Raw genomic sequence first — 16,973 nt, forward strand, 5'->3', positions numbered from 1 at the left:
CAGCTTCATTATTATCCCACTAAAGAAGAGAATGTGTGCTGCATTTTGAGATTTCATAATTTGCCACGTCACAAATGTTAATGCTCCATTCCGAACACTAGTTACAAGACCGACCGCTTCTGGCTTGTCCTTGCTTCTGTGCATGCGTGTTCATACTTTTGTCTGACGGACTTGTGTACACAAGCTTGGAAAATCCGACAACAGACATTTGTCCGTGGAAAATTTTAAAACCTGCCATCCAACATTTGTCCGACAATTGTCTGATGGAGCGTACAAACGATCGGATTTTCCATCAACAACCTGTCATCACATTTCCCTTCGGAAAATCCGATCGCGTGTACGAGGCTTTAGAACAGGGAGGTGAAGCCACCATCAATCTTTATTTAATAACCCATAACCATTTTGTTTAGCTGTTTAGGGGGCAATGAGGAGGGAGGAAGTGGGCTGTCATTTGCCACTGTGTATATGGCCACATTTGCGACTCTATAGTCACATGGGCTACTCAGATGCAAGGATGAGCTCAGGCGCGTTTGCAACCCACAAGTACAGAGCCCGCCAGGTCGGCACTGCACAGGGCTAATCGCAGGCGAGACATATACCCCATCCGCGGCTGTAGAGATCGAGAAATGTCTCACTGCTTGTGCATTGTGAAATGTGCAGTGTCGACTTTCTGGCGGGCTCTGCATGTGCGGGTTGTGAACAGACCTAAGCTCATCCTTATTCAGATGTGATAGGGCAGGATCAACCAGGCTTTTTGCACAATACAGACAACAAAGCTCATAGTGACAGAGTATGAACAGCATGTAATACAGCATTTGTGATGGTTTAGTGACACCAACTTTGGACGTGAGCCACATAGGATCTTGGACATCATAGCCACATCTAAAATCTTGAACAGTAGCCCTCAGCCTTGAAATAATGTGTTCCCCTAAAGTTAAGGGTTTTTATTTTTCCAGTATGTTTGTGGTTTACAGTTTACATTAAATGAAAATGTTATGGTCACTGCTACACAGAGGTTTCTTTATATGAACATTATTAAAGAGGAAGAAAACCTTGATGGGTTTACTTCCTCTGTCGCCCTGCAAAGGTAAAGCATAAATGGGTTATTATGCATTGTGTGCATCGTATCACTATGTGTCACTTACCTGACAAAGGAGCCAGCGATGTCACTTCTGTCCCCTGCAGCACAGAGCGTTCATCTTCTTCCGGGTATCGCTGCTCCTTCCACTCACAGTGCCGGAGCAGTGATGATGGCACTCCTGCACATGTGAGCTGCCACTAACAGCATATCGGCGTTAGCAGAGGCATGCCCGGTGCGCCTGCGTGCCGCTGTCTACAGTGCATGCGCCGTAGACAGCAGTGCCTATCTTTTTGTAAATATCTCCTAAACCGTGTAGGTTTAGGGAGTATTTCTTGGACCTACAGGTAAGCTTAGATTAAGGCTAAGGCTAAGGTCAAAGTGGTTTGTAAGGGTTTACAACCCCTTTAATAATCTCTGCATTGTTTGAGATTACCAGGTGTATTTGTATACAATTTCGAAGAATATGGCAGACTGATGCAGTAAACCTCCATGGAGAGGGATTGCTCAATGAGATTACACACAGTATTCTGCCTTTGTAAAAGAAGAGCAAAATTACAGATTACCATTCAAATCACCATTTAATATGGATTTAAAATTTTAATAGACTACCTACCTATTTAGTTAAAAATAGGAACACAGTGACAGGGGGATATTAATCAGCCGTAATTACATTGCAACATGCAGTGTTGATCATTTAAGTTCATTTTTAATTGCTAAGTAAAATCAATAATTGTAGCATACCTGAGAGCAAAGGCTATGATAGAACTTGGCTCCTTCTCACACACGGCTATAGGAACTCGCTCATGCTCGTACATTAAATAGTGTTTATCTGGATCGCTGCAGCAAAGCAAGAAAGGGCAGAATAAACCATAATTTATCAGCTCATTAATCTTCTGACGGTACAGACAAGAACTGAGTAAACTAAACAAGCTACAGGCATTTTATGGCATCAATTCTGAAAGAAAAGAAGAACCTCAATCTAATGCAATTATGTACACTTAACACTAAATTAAAGGGCAGTAAAACTGTCCAATGTTTTACAACTAAACATAACATTAAACTCTATCGTTAAAGCCATTGTCAATCAACACCTTTTAAGAGCAAGGCTAGAAGATGGAAACTGAACACAATCAATGCGACTGTGAAAGAGTCAGTTATCTGCTCTAATCAAAGGAAACTCATCCAAATATTACGAACGAGGTTTACTTTTACAGACCTTCAAGATCTGAGATAAGCGCAAATATATTTCAGTTAACAAGGACATAGAGGTGCCCAAGGAAGAGCACACAAGGAAGGCCATAGATGGTGCAAATTTCTTTCCTGTAACTACGGGTTGCAGGAAAGAAAATCGCACAATTCCCCCATCAACACAGATAGGGCTGACAGGGGAATCCCTCCTGCCGACCAAGTGTTAATTCCAGGCGGGGGAAGCCATCCCCACTGGGCGAAAGCTTTATATAGCTAAATAAAAATCTTTAATCATCTGCAACAAGACAATTCCTTATACCAATGTGAAGTACAGATGCTAGTTTTAATTACCTTATGTCTGCTATACAAGTAGTTTACATACACATTAGCTGTAAGCGATGTTATCACTACATGACAACTGCAGCTGGAAGTGTACAGGTTCCCCTATTGTAACTTCTGCAATTTATAGTCATTTTGGTGAGTACTTGGCTGAATCACTAATTTCCTTTGCACCCTCTCATTTCCCAGCAGGCATCAGAATACTTACAAAGGCAGTGGAATTGGATTGTAATTGTTTCCAGGAAGCAGATTAGCAAAAATTGCTTTCATCGTGGATTTCTCTTTCACCTGGCTGTCGGTTGAGCCTAACAAATGCCCATCAAACACATCTACAAAAAAAAAAAGGTTTTGAAAATGAAAAAATGAAAGGAGTCTATTTATAAATGTAGACATTTGACCAGTTGAAGCTACAGTAGTTATAAAAATGTGAATCTTGGGTTGAAGTTGGGTGAATCTCATGTGCAAACAGTTATCAATAGCCAACAGGGAAGTGGTTAGCCTTCCCGCCTGGTAGCACTGGGGTTGTTGGTTTGAATCCCAGCCAAGGCACTACTTGCCTTTGTTGGTTTCCTCCGGGTACTCTGTATCCTCCCACACTCCAAAGATATGTTGGTAGGGTAATGCAATACTAAAACCATATGCATCACCAGATTTTGGAAATAGTGGTCTGATCACTGGATTATAAAACAAACAACCCTTTTTTAGCATTCTTTGAAAGCAACCGCCTCTAATCAGCAGGATAAAGCAGTGGTAATTTGTTACCAATCTCTATCACCACTGGTCTTTAAAGGAGAAGTCAAGCCTGAGCTTGTTAGGCTAGGCTTCTCCTAAGGGTCACAGGAGTAGAATTAGTTTTGCACTCCTGTGACCCGTTTTTAGCAGAGAGCGGTCTGAAGTCTAGTCTCTTCGGATATCACACAGATCAGTCCAGGCAACGCATCATCCCGGCTGTGGGAGTTTAAAGCCATCAGGTGCCTGGACTGATGGATGTCTCAGCCTTTAGCGAGCCGCTGAGACTGCCCCTCCACAGCAGAGCAGGAGAGAGCTGCTGATTGACAGTCAGCAGCTCTTTTGCTCAGGGAGCCGAGAGAACCGCCACCATCAGCGGTGTTAGATATTTCAGTTCTCAGTGCAGAGAGATGCAGCATCCGCCCCATGCTGTATCTGCCTAGGCAAGTATGATTATGGGAAGAAAAAAAAAATCCCATACTTCTCTTAAGTGTTACTAACCTCTCCCTATTGTGTACAGGGCTATCATTAAGATTGTCCATACGTTATACAATTTTCTTATTCAAATTCCTTTAGCTTTACCTTCAACTATGTAGTGCAAGGGCCCGTTTGCTTACATACAAATTTAAATTGTTTAGGTTTGACCTCATATTATATGGTTTTGGTAAATCCCAGAGAAAATTGTACAACATAATTGTATGATGTATGGCCAGCCTTAGGAACGGCAACAATCCTATCAACTGCTATAAGGACCAATGATTTGTGGACATCAGCCTTGGTGTTGATGGCTGTTATTTTACCTTTTGCTACAGTTTATGTAGCGCTTTACAACTTTAGGGTAGACAGTACAAATACAATACACTAATACGGTAGGAATCAGAGGGCCCTGCTCCTTAGAGCTTACAATCTAAGATGCACTTTCAAATGAACAAATTTAGATGTAATAAAAATTACAGAATTCCTCATGGATAGTATGCAAGTAAATCGACAAGCCACCACCGGTACAGAGTGACCTGAATTGCTGAGCATACCCATCCATGGAGAATTTCTACAAATTATGTTTTTAGATTTGAATTTATTGACAATGATTAAATAGAAGTGCTGTTATTTCCTAGCAAAACAAACTGATGGATTCATATGCATGGATCTTGACAGAAGATATATTTACAGTGGTTAATCTTAAACAATTTTTCCTCAGCGTTACATCATTACATCAGTTGCTGACAAATCTGTGCTGCAAGGTGTCTTCAGGCATTGTAGTATCTATTAAGACTGAACCTGCTTTTAGTATTTACAACAAAGACACGAATATATTCCACACTGGGGATTTAAGATGCCCATTTTTTTAATCAATAAAATGTTTGAGAAATCATTCTAAAAGACTTGAGGCCTGTAAAAGTAGCAGCATGCATTTCGAAAAAATAAATAAATAAATAAAAAACATACTTTAGTATTAAAGCAAAGCACGGCACTCAATCCAACATACAGTATATGTGAGATTAAAAAAAAAAAAAAAAAAAAAAAAAAAAACATACAAAAATATTAGAATGAATACACTACTACTTTTTTTTTTTTTTTAAGTCAGCAGCTACAGATACTGCAGCTGCCGACTTTTAAAATAAGGACACTCACCTGTCCCATGGTCCAGCGATGCCGGCACCCGAGGCCGAACAGTCCCTCCGATGCCGCCGTCGCCATGTTCGGTAAGACAATAAGGAAATTAAGCCTTGTGGCTTCACTTCCCGGTTCCCTACTGCGCATGCGCAAGTCGTGCAGCACAATCCAAATGGGCCCTGATGTCTCTGGGACCCATGTGTGTCCCAGCAGACAGTGTGGTGGGACAGGAAAAGGCATAGACTCGCGTGGGAGTCTATGCCCGGAAGTGGGTGCAAATACCTGTCTTAGACAGGTATCTGCACCCCCCTAAAAGGTGCCAAAATGTGACATCGGAGGGTTCCGAAAAGCAGAGTTTTCATTTTTGTGTGAACCTCCACTTTAATTAGTAGATTTGTAATATGTTATTAATTTTTTTGGAGAGTTTTTTTTATCTCACATATGTTGGATTGAGCGCCACAGTTTGAACAAATACTATCTTTTCACATGTGAGGACACGTTTAGTGTTGGCAGTTGGGTAGCGCACAAGTGGCTTTTGTCTTTTTCAATCTTACATTTTTATTCATCGTGCCCATCATAGGTACCTGCATATAAATTTTAGAGCTCCTAGCTGTATCCTGGGAATTCCTGAACTCAGCTATACTGAAAATGCTGGCTCTGCCATACCCCCAGCCTCCAAGATGGATAGCAATAGTGCAGACCCTGACATCACTAAACGAATGCATATAAAATTCTGAAAATATGGTTCCACGCAGAATTATCAGAGATTGCATACTATAGCAGTTGTTGGAGACTGGGAACTTGATTCAGAGGATATTCATAGACCGCACACATTACATGGGACTGCAGGAAATTACTGCCATTACAGCTCTTTACAAATCAATGCTTTTACATTTGTACTCCATATATTGCCCTTTATAGAGTACCCAGTGCCACATTTAATATTTTTCAACAAGATCCATTATAAAATGATAAATGTAGAAAAGATTGACAGCAAAGTAAAACAGTGTGAAAGAAATATAGCAAACCATTTTAACTTCTGGAAGTCAGTCTAAAGAATATTTTTTCCTTTACTGGCTTGATTTTGCACTTAGGTAAGGAAAACACAGGATACTGTCTGCAGGAAATAAGAGCCAATAAATGTTGCTCTTGAAAAAAAAAAATTTAAATGCTTTTGATGAATTTGTCACAGCACTGACAAGCTTGCACATTGGGTTGTAGCATCAAATTATGATCCGCAGGAGAAGTATAGCCAAACAAGATTTGGCTGTACTTCTCCTTTAATAAAGGTGGGTTAGGGGTGCAACAATGTAAATATTAAATAAGGTGGGTTGCAGCCCACTAAAACACTAGCTGTCTATTAAAAAAAAGAAATTTGGACTTTTGGTTTTCCTGTAAATTTCTTATATAATCGGAGTATAGTATAGGATACAGGACAGGCACATTCTTATACCACAGGGCAGCTACATTCAGGTGATTGGATACTGTCAAAAAAAAAAAACAGTTAGGGCCAGCTCCAGAACACACCATATAATCCTGTCCGCTTCATGAGACTTACGTTTTTTTTTTTTTTTTTTCTTTTTTAGCAAGCAATAAGTATTGATATAGACACAGAGGGGTCAAAATTCCTATTTTATTTGTACAGTTCAGGACACAGGACTTGTATTCTTAGACCATGGGACTTATCCAAGCAATAAACTGAGGGGTGAGCAACAAAATAGCAAAACAGAACTGCCAACAGACCCTCAAAAAATAAATGTTAGGAAATCTATGCAAAAAAAAAAAACTCAGACAAGTTGAAGGACCCCTTGCAGCCATAACGCATGTCAGCTGAGGTCTGAATAGCATGCTTTCTGCAGACGGCCAAAAAGCATGCTATTCAACCATTTTGTCCAAGCTCTTTTGTGCCCGTGATCTGCCATTACTAAATGAGCGTGTTCCCAGTGGGGTACTGACAGTTACGGAGTACAGAATGAAAAGTGTTGTGCTTGTCTGCATATAGGAGCCGATATAAAACTCAGGCGTTGACCTTGTTCCTGTGGTGGTATCTATTGAAGATGGCAGCAAGAGCACTGCAAGGTGTTGTGTGCATTTTCGGCAGAAAGGAGGGGCAGGAAGGTGTCATTCAGGAGGCGTGAATCAGTTACCCCTTCCCCTAAAGCTGGGTTCATGCCAATGTATGTGCAGTTTTATCTGTGTTTTACCATTTTTAGCCATGGTCCCATCGACTTCTATTGGGTCTTGCATTTTCTGAAAGTGCATCAAAAGTCTTGCATGCCACATCTTTGGTGCACATTCAAAAAACCCAGCAACACATGCAGGTAAAATGTATAGCCTCCTCTGGACAGGAGGAGGAGGAAAAAAAAATTGCTTGTATTGAGAAATGTTGGAGACAAATGGCAGGGGTTAAAGTAAACAGCACCAAAATCCTCTGCCCGTAGAATCGTATATTGTGCTACACATTTCAGATTGTGTTGAGAAAAACTGCTGTAAGTACATGGGGAAATCTGGTCTTCCCTTATCCACAAATCCTAGTAGGAAAACCCTGGAAGGGGTCTTCAGGGTCTGGGAAACTATAGAAATAGACCATAACCATCTCCAATGCCAACTACACAACTTGTGCTACATGCAAAAGGTGAGCATCTAACAGAGGATCCAGTGCAAACAATACAGGCCAGCCCAGTAGGGGCCAGGTACAGCTGCTCAAGTCCCACACAGAATAACTGACCCAGAAGATTGCTAGATAGCCCAGGGCAGGAAGCAGCTAGATCTTGAAGATTCAAAGAAAAAAAATTTAATGTTAAAAGAGAAAAAGAATTCACCATCAAGTCATCACGTAAAGACACTAGCAAAAATTTTTGACTCACAGTGGGTGGCGTTATATATGGTGTGCTCTAGAGGTGGCCTTTGCAAGTTTTCTTGCCAGTGTCCAATTACCCGTGGTCTAAGAATACAAGTCCTGCGCCCTGTACTGTATGATTAAAATACATTTTTTGTATTTCTCCATATGCCTAGCCCAATTAGTGCCTGCATCACTTGCAAAGTTTTGCATTGATCATTGTGTGTGCCCCTGTGTCCTTCAGCTTGCCATAGAGGTACACTGTATTATTAAATTTGACATATGCGAAAAGACCATAAGCAGTGCAAAGCTAAGATATGGAAGTACTCTTGATTTACTAGACTCATATTCCTCATTGAAATAGATATGCTAAACCAATAAAGTAAATCTGTTACTTAGATTTTTTTTTTTTTTTCACTTATAAATATGGTAAATTTTTGGTAAGCTAAAACATTTGTGCAACAATACAAAACACAAGCAGACATCCATAAAGAATTTTAGGACGGGCTAAAAAAGTTCCCAATGGATCAACGGTGCTGCAGAACCAAACGTATTAACATTTGCATTCACAAATATGAGAAGTATTGCCCCAGAAGATGCAGTTCTCTGTGCTGACTGCAAGCCTGGTAACCATGGCCAGCAGTTGAAGTGTGAAGAGATGCCAAAATAAGTAGTAATAGCAAGATCCACTGGATTGCTTTTATTGCTCTGCTACCTACTAGGAGTTCTAATAGTTCTTTCCCCTTATAAAATGCCTGTTACTGTGGTCTGACCACCAAGGTTTTTACCCTAGGCACTTTTTAAGCACTTCTGCCTCGAAATATTTGGCTGCTAAATGACCAGGCCATTTTTTGCAATACGGCACTGCGTTGCTTTAAGTTACAATTGCGCGGTAATGCGACGCTGTAACCAAATATAATTTTATTTTTTGCGCTATAAACAAAAAAAAAAAAAACGCAGATTTTGAAAAAAAATAAAAAAAATAAAACAATATTTTATTCTTTTTGCTATAATGAATAACCCCCAATTTTTTTTTTTAAAGCCATTTTTTCCTCAGTTGAGGTTAATATGTATTCTAAATATTTTTGGTAATAAAAAGCACAAGTGTATATTGTTTTGTGCAAAAGTTACAGCGTCTACAAAATAGGAGATAGATTTATGGCATTTTTTTTTTACTAGTAATGGTGGCGATTATTCAACGATCAGTGCTATAAAAATGCACTGATTACTGTATATCACTGGCAGGGAAGGTGTTAACACTAGGGGGCGATCAAGGGATTAACTGTGTTCCCTAGTGTGTTCTAACTGTAGGTAGGGGACTGACTATAGGAGATGACAGATTGTGGATCCCAGCTATTAGGAACTCACGATCTGCATCGCCTCTCCTCACAGAACAGGGATTTGTATGTTTACACACGTCTCTGTTCTGCCTCTCGTGCCCGCGATCACACGTGGCTGGCGGTCATTCGCAACCACAGGTCACGAGCATCGGCACCCCCGCAGTGCAGCGGGCACATGCCTGCTATCCCGCTTAACCACTTAAGGACCGCCGCATGTAATTATACGACGGCACAATGGCACGGACAGGCACAATCACGTACCCGTATGTGCCTGCCTTCCAGCAGGTGGGGGGTCCTATCGGACCCCCTCCCACTGGCTGCGACGGTCCGTTTCACTTCAGGAGCGATCCGGGATGAGGGGATGGCCGTTGGTTTTCTGGCCATCCCCTCTCGATTGCTCCTGGCGAATGAGAAGCTTCCCCTGTCTGTGTAGTGTAAACACAGGCAGGAGGAAGTGATGTCACTCTCCTCAGGTCGGTCTTTTTGACCGGACGGTGAGGAGAGAAGACTTCCTAGTAAGTGCACCAACACTACACTGACACATAGGTATACATAGGCACACTTTAACCCCCAGTCACCCCTGATCACCCCCCGCCCCAGTCACAGTGTCACTGATTCCAGTGATCATTTATTTACTGATCACTGCATTTAGTGTCAGTTGTAACTGTAAAAACTGTCAGGGCAGTTAGTGTTGTTAGGTCCAGGGTAGCCCCCTACCCCCCCAAATAAAGGTTTAACCCCCTGATTGTCCCCCAGGTAACCCTTTCACCCCCTTTTGCCAGTGTCACTAAGCAATCGTTTTTCTGATCGCTGCATTAGTGTCACTGGTGCCGCTAGGTAGCTAGTTAATTTTTTTAGGTTCACCGCCAGGTTTTTATAGCGTTAGGTACCCCCATATATAACCTAATAAAAGGTTTTAACCCCCTGATTGCCCCTAGAGTTTTTTTTTTTTTTAATTCTTTATTTATAAGATTTTCCAGGATTTACAAAAAACCACAATTCATATATAAACCATTTCACATAATAAATACAACATCATTTCTTATACAGATTATCTTCCTATTCCCTCCCCTCCCCCCTTCCCACCCCTCCCTCACTCGATCCTACTCCATGGGACTCCTTTTAACTAGCATTCAATCATCTTCAGATAGCTTTCAGTTTTACCAAACAATACCCAAAGACGCCATTTATTTTGGTACCTTTCCTCCAAGTTATCCAGTTTGTACATTGACTCTTCTATGATTCGAATCTTTTCTAACCTATCTGCCCACTCCCTCATTGAGGGAGGGTCAGATCTTTTCCATCTAAGCGGTATCAATGATTTAGCAGCATTTAATAAAGAGGGTATCAAGGAATACCCATACTCCTTCTCTCCTTTTTCTATATCATGAAACAAACATGCCCATGGATCCCTCCTAATCCTTTCCCCTGTTATTTCAAAAATAGTTTCTAATACTTTATCCCAAAATATCTGTATCTTAGGGCACAACCACCATATGTGGGCAAAAGACCCCTCCCCCATGCAGCCTCTCCAGCATAGCCGGGGGGTCGCACTACATATTTTATTTCCTTGTTGTGGGGTTATGTACCATCTTGTTAAAAGTTTATATGACATCTCTCGTGTTTGCGAATCTACGGTAACCGAGTAGGTTCGTCTAATTATCCTATTTCTATGGCCATCGTTACCTAAGGACCCGATTTCGTTTTCCCATTTTTCTAGATAGGGGGGGTAATTTTGCTCTATTCTTTCTATTAGAATTTTATAAAATTTTGAGATTCTTTTTTGAAGGCACTGACGGTTCACTAATAGCTTCTCCAACGGTCTAAGTTGTTCCATACCCCGTAGTGGCTGTGGTAAAGACTGAATGAAATAATATAGTTGAAAATATCTCCATTTGTCTAATGGTTTATGTCCCCATTTCCCTATAATTTCTTCATATGTGCACATCCTATTACCTTCCATCACCTCCTGTACTTTAATGTTATCTTTTTTAACCCAACTACTATAATATAAATATTCCTCTTGACCTGGGATAAAGAATTTAGTGTCCAGTAGTGGCATTAGTGGTTAATTGTGTTCCCAGTTATGTCGTTTGTTTATTGTGTCCCATATCTGAAATAAATTTTTTGTGAGTGTGCTTGTGTTAGGGCCTAATTCTCTGTGTTTTGCAGGTATCCATACTATTTCCCCTAAATCCCTTCTACTTAACTTAATTTCTAATTCAGCCCAGTCCTTACCCTTTTTATTATAAATCCAGTCCGGTATTCGAGAGATTGCTATGGCCTCATAATACTTTTGGAGATCCGGCATTGCCAGCCCTCCCCTTTCTTTACTTCTGATCAGGGTATTCCGAGCCACCCTTGCCGCTTTTTTTTTCCATATAAATCTATTAATCAAGATTTTTAATTTATTTAAATAGACCTGTGGTAACACTATTGGGATCATTTGGCATGTATAGGTAAAAATTGGTAAAATAAACATTTTAACTACGTTTATTCTACCTGTCCATGATAGAGCTTTATATTGACACCTTTCCAAATTCTGTTTAATTTTATTTAATAAGGGTATATAATTGGCCTCGAACAGATCACTCACCTCTGCTGTCAGCCTTATTCCCAAATAGACCAATTCCCTCCCACACCATCTGAAGGGGAATTTAGACTGAAGACGGCTCTGCTCTGTTATAGAAATATTCAAATTCAGAATTTCGGATTTAGATGTGTTAACCTTGAAGTTAGAGACCTTCCCATAACTTGATAGTTCTTCCATTATTGCTGGTATGGAAGACCCGGGGTTGGAAATGTAGAGCAAAAGGTCGTCGGCAAACGCCGCGACCTTGAACTCCCTCTCAGCAGCCCTTATCCCAGAAATGTTTGAGTTCATCCTGATGGCCCTCAACAGGGGTTCTAGTGACAGTATAAATAATAATGGGGATAGCGGGCAGCCCTGTCTTGTCCCATTGAATAACTCAAGGGGGCAGGACAGGGCCCCATTTATTCTTATTCTAGCTTTAGGGTGGGTGTAAAGGGCATCTACCCAACCCCTCATACGGTCCCCCACTCCATACCTTTCCAGAACTTCAAACAAGAACCTCCACCCCACTCGGTCAAATGCCTTTTCCGCGTCTATTGACATGAGCACCGCAGGGGTGCCCCGTCTTACCGCTTCTTGGCATAGCATAATGGTCTTTAGTGTGTTATCCCGACCCTCTCTCCCCTCGATAAATCCAACCTGGTCCTGCAATATCCATTCTGGCACATGTGGTCCCAATCTCTCTGCAATAATTTTTGCAAACAATTTAATGTCTGAATTTAATAAAGAAATTGGCCTATAGCTTTCTACTGCCGCCGGGTCCTTTCCCTCTTTTAAGATCAGGACCACATGTGTCAGAAGTGTCTCTTCGCGAAATGCTTGACCCTGCCCCACTGCATTAAAATAGTCGCATAATCTTGGGACTAGCTGTTTTTGGAATTGTTTGTAATAGGAGATCGGGAAACCATCGGGCCCCGGGCACCCTCCTTTAGCTGTATTTTTGATCGCCCTCTCAACCTCCGCCCTTGTTATTGGGGCTTCTAATGCTTCCATTTCTAATTGCCTGGCCCTGGGGATATCTAAGTGATTTAAATATTTCTTTATTCCCTCCTCTACTTGATTCTCAACCTTATCCTGTTGCCCGATATTATACAGGCCCTGATAATATGTGAAGAATGTGTTAACAATATCATCTGGCATATTTTGTAAGTCCCCCGCAGCATTTCTTACGTTTGGAATGAAAGTTCTATTTTTCTTTTCCTTCACCCTCCTAGCCAGCCATTTACCTGATTTATTCCCCCATTGGTACCTTTCTCTTCCCAGGATATGATAGATCGATCTCCTATTCTGCTCTAAGCAATCATCTAACTCACGTTTTTTTGTTATTAAATCTTGGGTGTCCCGAAGCCCCCATGGTCTCCCCAACTGTTCCAATCTCTGAATTTCCTCGTATAATAAGGATTTCTTCTTCTCCCTCTCTCTCTTTTTCCCTGCGCCAATCCCTATTAATACGCCTCTTATAACTGCCTTGTGCGCTTCCCATAATACAGGGCTAGATGTTTCCGGTATGTCATTCAGACTAAAGAATTGTATAATCTCCTGCTCAATCCTTTCTGCTGTATCTTTGTCCTGTAATAGAGATTCATTCAGTCTCCAATTCATCCTCGGTCCATGGTCCCCCCCGATCTCCAACTGAATCAGCACAGGAGCATGATCTGAAACAGTTCTTATCTTTATTTCAGCCTTCTTAAGTGCCCTTAAAAATGAATGCTCCAGGAAAATATAATCTATACGGGAAAAGGAACCATGGACCGAGGAGAAACATGTATAATCCCTATCTTTAGGGTGCAGTGTTCTCCAAGTATCATATAATTGGTATGCAGTTAATGCCCTTGAAAACAACCTCAGTTTATGTTCGGATATCCTAGGCCCCACCCCTGTAGTATCTATTTTAGGGTTCATGCTCCAATTGAAATCACCTGCCAGAATTAATTTCCCTTCTTTAAAATCTTCTATTTTATTCAAAACTTTCTTCACAAATCGACCCGTATTCTTGTTTGGGGCATAGATATTAACAATTGTGCATTTAAAATTATACAGCACACCTTTTAGGCACAGGTAACGACCCTCCGGATCCACCAGTCGCTCTTCTAGGTTAAATCTTATTGTTCTACTGAACCCTATTGCAACCCCTCTCGAAAAGGGGGATGGGGAATCCCCGTAGAACCACATCGGGTAATTGGCCGAATTCAGTCTAACCCCAGAAGTGCATGTTATATGCGTCTCCTGCAAACACACTATATTTGCATCCATATATTGCAGTTCGTCATTTACCCGGAATCTTTTCCTTTTTGAGTTTAAACCCCTTACATTATACGTAACAACATTAAGGACTACCATACCTCTCTACTGGGATAATTCCCCTCCCTATTTTTTTCCTTTTTTTTTCTTCTTCCTTTCCCTTTCTTCTTTCTTTTTTCTTTTCCTCCTAAGCGTCTAGTGGATCCAGTGGTGCCTGTACCTGCTAGTCCCATGGGAGGACCGAGTGAGAGCCCCAAAAAACAACCAAAAACCACCCCCCTCCCTTTCCCTCCCTCCCTCCATCTCCCCTCCCAAATCCCCCTTTGTCCTATAACGGAACGTCTCATGAGACTGGGTAGGACACCCCCCTTCCCGTTAAGCCTATGGCATTGGTGGGCCGCTGTTTGTGTTCGCCTCACCCCCATAGTATCCCTGGAGCTTGAACCTTAATCCGCCCAAGACTCCCCTCGCCTACCCTCCCTCCCTCCCCCCAACTCCCCCCCCTCACCCCTCAACTCTCAGTGCAGATTCATCAGTTCAGCTCAAATCCAGTAATCTACTTTCGACTCCCCCTGTTCGGTCGGCCCTGCCCTTTCCTCCCCCGGGTACTATTCCCTTCAGCCCCTAATACATCTTCACTACTCCATTCTATCTGAGGGGCGGGGGTTATACCTAACTGTTCACAAAATTCTGGGAGGTCTTCAGGGTAACGCAGGACTGCAGATCGTCCCTCTTTCTTTCCTATGAGGCATGCAGGAAATCCCCATTGATATGGGATGTCCGCCGCTCTCAATAGTTCAGTAAGTGGTTTTAAACATCTCCTCCTTCCCAATGTCTCACCCGCTAAATCAGGGTAGATCTGCAGTTCCGTGCCCTCATAGACCACCCCAGACTGTGTTCTCCCTCTTCTCATTACCTGCATTTTTTCTACTACATTATGAAATCTCACTATAACGTCTCGAGGTGCTTCTGTTCTAATCCCCCCGGGGTGGGGTCATTCTATGTATTCTATCAATTTTCAAAGGGTCTGTGACTTCCTTATCTAATAAAGGGTTAAAAATCTGTTGAGCTATCTCACCCAGAGCGGACCCACCATATGACTCGGGGAGACCTTTTATCCGTATATTCTTTCTCCTACTTCTATTTTCTTGGTCCTCCAACTTATATCTAATTGTTCTATTTGATTTCCGGAGGGCTGTTATCTGCTCTAGGATTCCCTCCATCTTACTCTTTTGAGTCTCCACTCTGTTTTCTAACTCCTCAACTCTCCCCAATACCAAACCTATATCGCTTCTTATAGTTGCGATATCTGCCCTTAGGGAGATCTCCATTCTTGAGAACATCTCAGAGAGCATCTCCCTGATTTGCGGGGGTTGGAGGGTTTCTCTATGGCTATCCAGAACCATTTCTTCTGTCTCCCTATTAACCACCTCCCCCTCCCCCCGGGGATTATTCTGGTCTATTTCTACATTCTGTAAATTTACCCCGCTTTTTTTTTTAAGCTCGCTTGACTTTATCGTGGGATTTTTTACCCCCCTTCCTTCTTCCCCCTTCTGTCTACTTGGGCCCGGGCGAATAGATTTTTCTGTTCTAGGGCTGTCGGTCCCTTCATCCTCTCTTATACTAGAGTTTGCAGCTAAATATTTTTGGATCCCGACCGGACTTGTAGCCGGGGTGGCTGTCTTGTTAACTTTACTTGTCTTTCCCCTCATTTTGACAGGACTGAAAACCCTCCTCCCTTTATCTAACGCTCACCAGGTATTCCTTTTTACTATCAGCCCCCCTTCCTGCTCTTCCCTCCTACCTCCAACCTAATCTAGTATACCTGCGTCCGTACCACTGAAAATCCCCCAGAGGCCCAAAATCGCCCGCAATGTGATACAATTAAATCGAGAATAACAATATCAACGGCTGCCCAAAAAAAAAAAAAAGAGGGAGGGGGGGATGGGACCTAATTCAGCTGCTTTCCACGCCGTGGATAGATCCTCTATCAAAGTCCATACCGTCTAACGGTATACCGAAAATGTAATAGGCTATACGGTGGGAAGTTGTTGATAGTAATATTATTGCAGCTGTTAAACTGAATTCATCTTACTTTGATAGCAACTTTTCCCACCCAGAGAACAAAAATAATACAAAAAAACAAAAATATGTCCGGTCCTTCAGCTATTAAATGGAGACAATCAAAACAGTCAAAACAGTCACACAGCCAGAAAGGTTTTAAGTGGGTCTTTCTTTGATGAGAAGTTCTCCCACCCCAAAATCGGAAAAAAACGAAAAACATGTATCCAGTCCTTTAACTGTTAAATGGAGGCAAACTACACGGTCACACAGCCAGAAGAGGTTTTAGATAAGTTTTTCCTGCAAAAGAAACTCTTGCGTCAGATAACCAAGCATCGGAGTATATCCAACCTCCTTTGTTCACAGCAGCGCACACTTCATCCTTAGATTATATGCATACAAGTTCAGTTGTAATTTTGTATTCAACTAGAAAAAGGAAGGGGTCTGGCAGCTAAAGCGAGTTTCCATCAGCAAGCAAATTATTTTTCTTCCTTTTATTATGGCTTCCCCTTCTCCTCTCCACTCACATTTATAACAGCGGCATATTTAGAGTATGCAAAGCGACACTGTCCTTCAAAGATAGACCTTAGGTAGCCGTCTTCTTATACCATTAAAGGGAAGGGAGGGGAGATACTCACAGGTAAGCCCGAGCTATAACCAGGGGAACAGGACTCTTCCTATCGGGTATAGTATCTTTGAACCACCTCCAGCTTTGGGCTGCCCCCCTCCCCTTCAGGCCGCTTGTCTTACCGCTGTCCTGTCATCATAGACCGACCGCCAAGCACCGACAAGCGCAGACACAGATCCTTGGATACACGGCTCCTCTCCTGACACCCAATTTCAGATGCAGCTGTCTGCCGATCAGAGGGCCTTCCTCACCGAAGGGTAAGCATCCATCCGATCCTCCGCCGATTCGCCGAGAGAGAGGTAGCTATCAGCCTGTGCCTA

At 42.1% G+C, this 16,973-nt stretch overlaps 1 protein-coding gene across 3 annotated transcripts in view; it reads right to left on the minus strand.

Annotated features, from left to right (window-relative positions):
* Positions 1-16,973, minus strand: part of PIKFYVE (phosphoinositide kinase, FYVE-type zinc finger containing) — a 390,505-nt gene that overhangs the window by 137,872 nt on the left and 235,660 nt on the right. For all 3 annotated transcript variants that reach the window (XM_077448459.1, XM_077448458.1, XM_077448457.1), the window contains 2 exons: positions 2,817-2,937; positions 1,823-1,918 (listed from right to left, as the gene is read on the minus strand). In XM_077448459.1, coding sequence (XP_077304585.1) covers positions 1,823-1,918; positions 2,817-2,937 — 217 coding nt within the window. The remainder of the gene's footprint in view (positions 1-1,822; positions 1,919-2,816; positions 2,938-16,973) is intronic.

Source organism: Lithobates pipiens, unplaced genomic scaffold, assembly GCF_037356315.1.
Source record: "Lithobates pipiens isolate NorthernLeopardFrog02 unplaced genomic scaffold, aLitPip1_a1.2 Scaffold_22, whole genome shotgun sequence".
Lineage (NCBI taxonomy): Eukaryota > Metazoa > Chordata > Amphibia > Anura > Ranidae > Lithobates > Lithobates pipiens.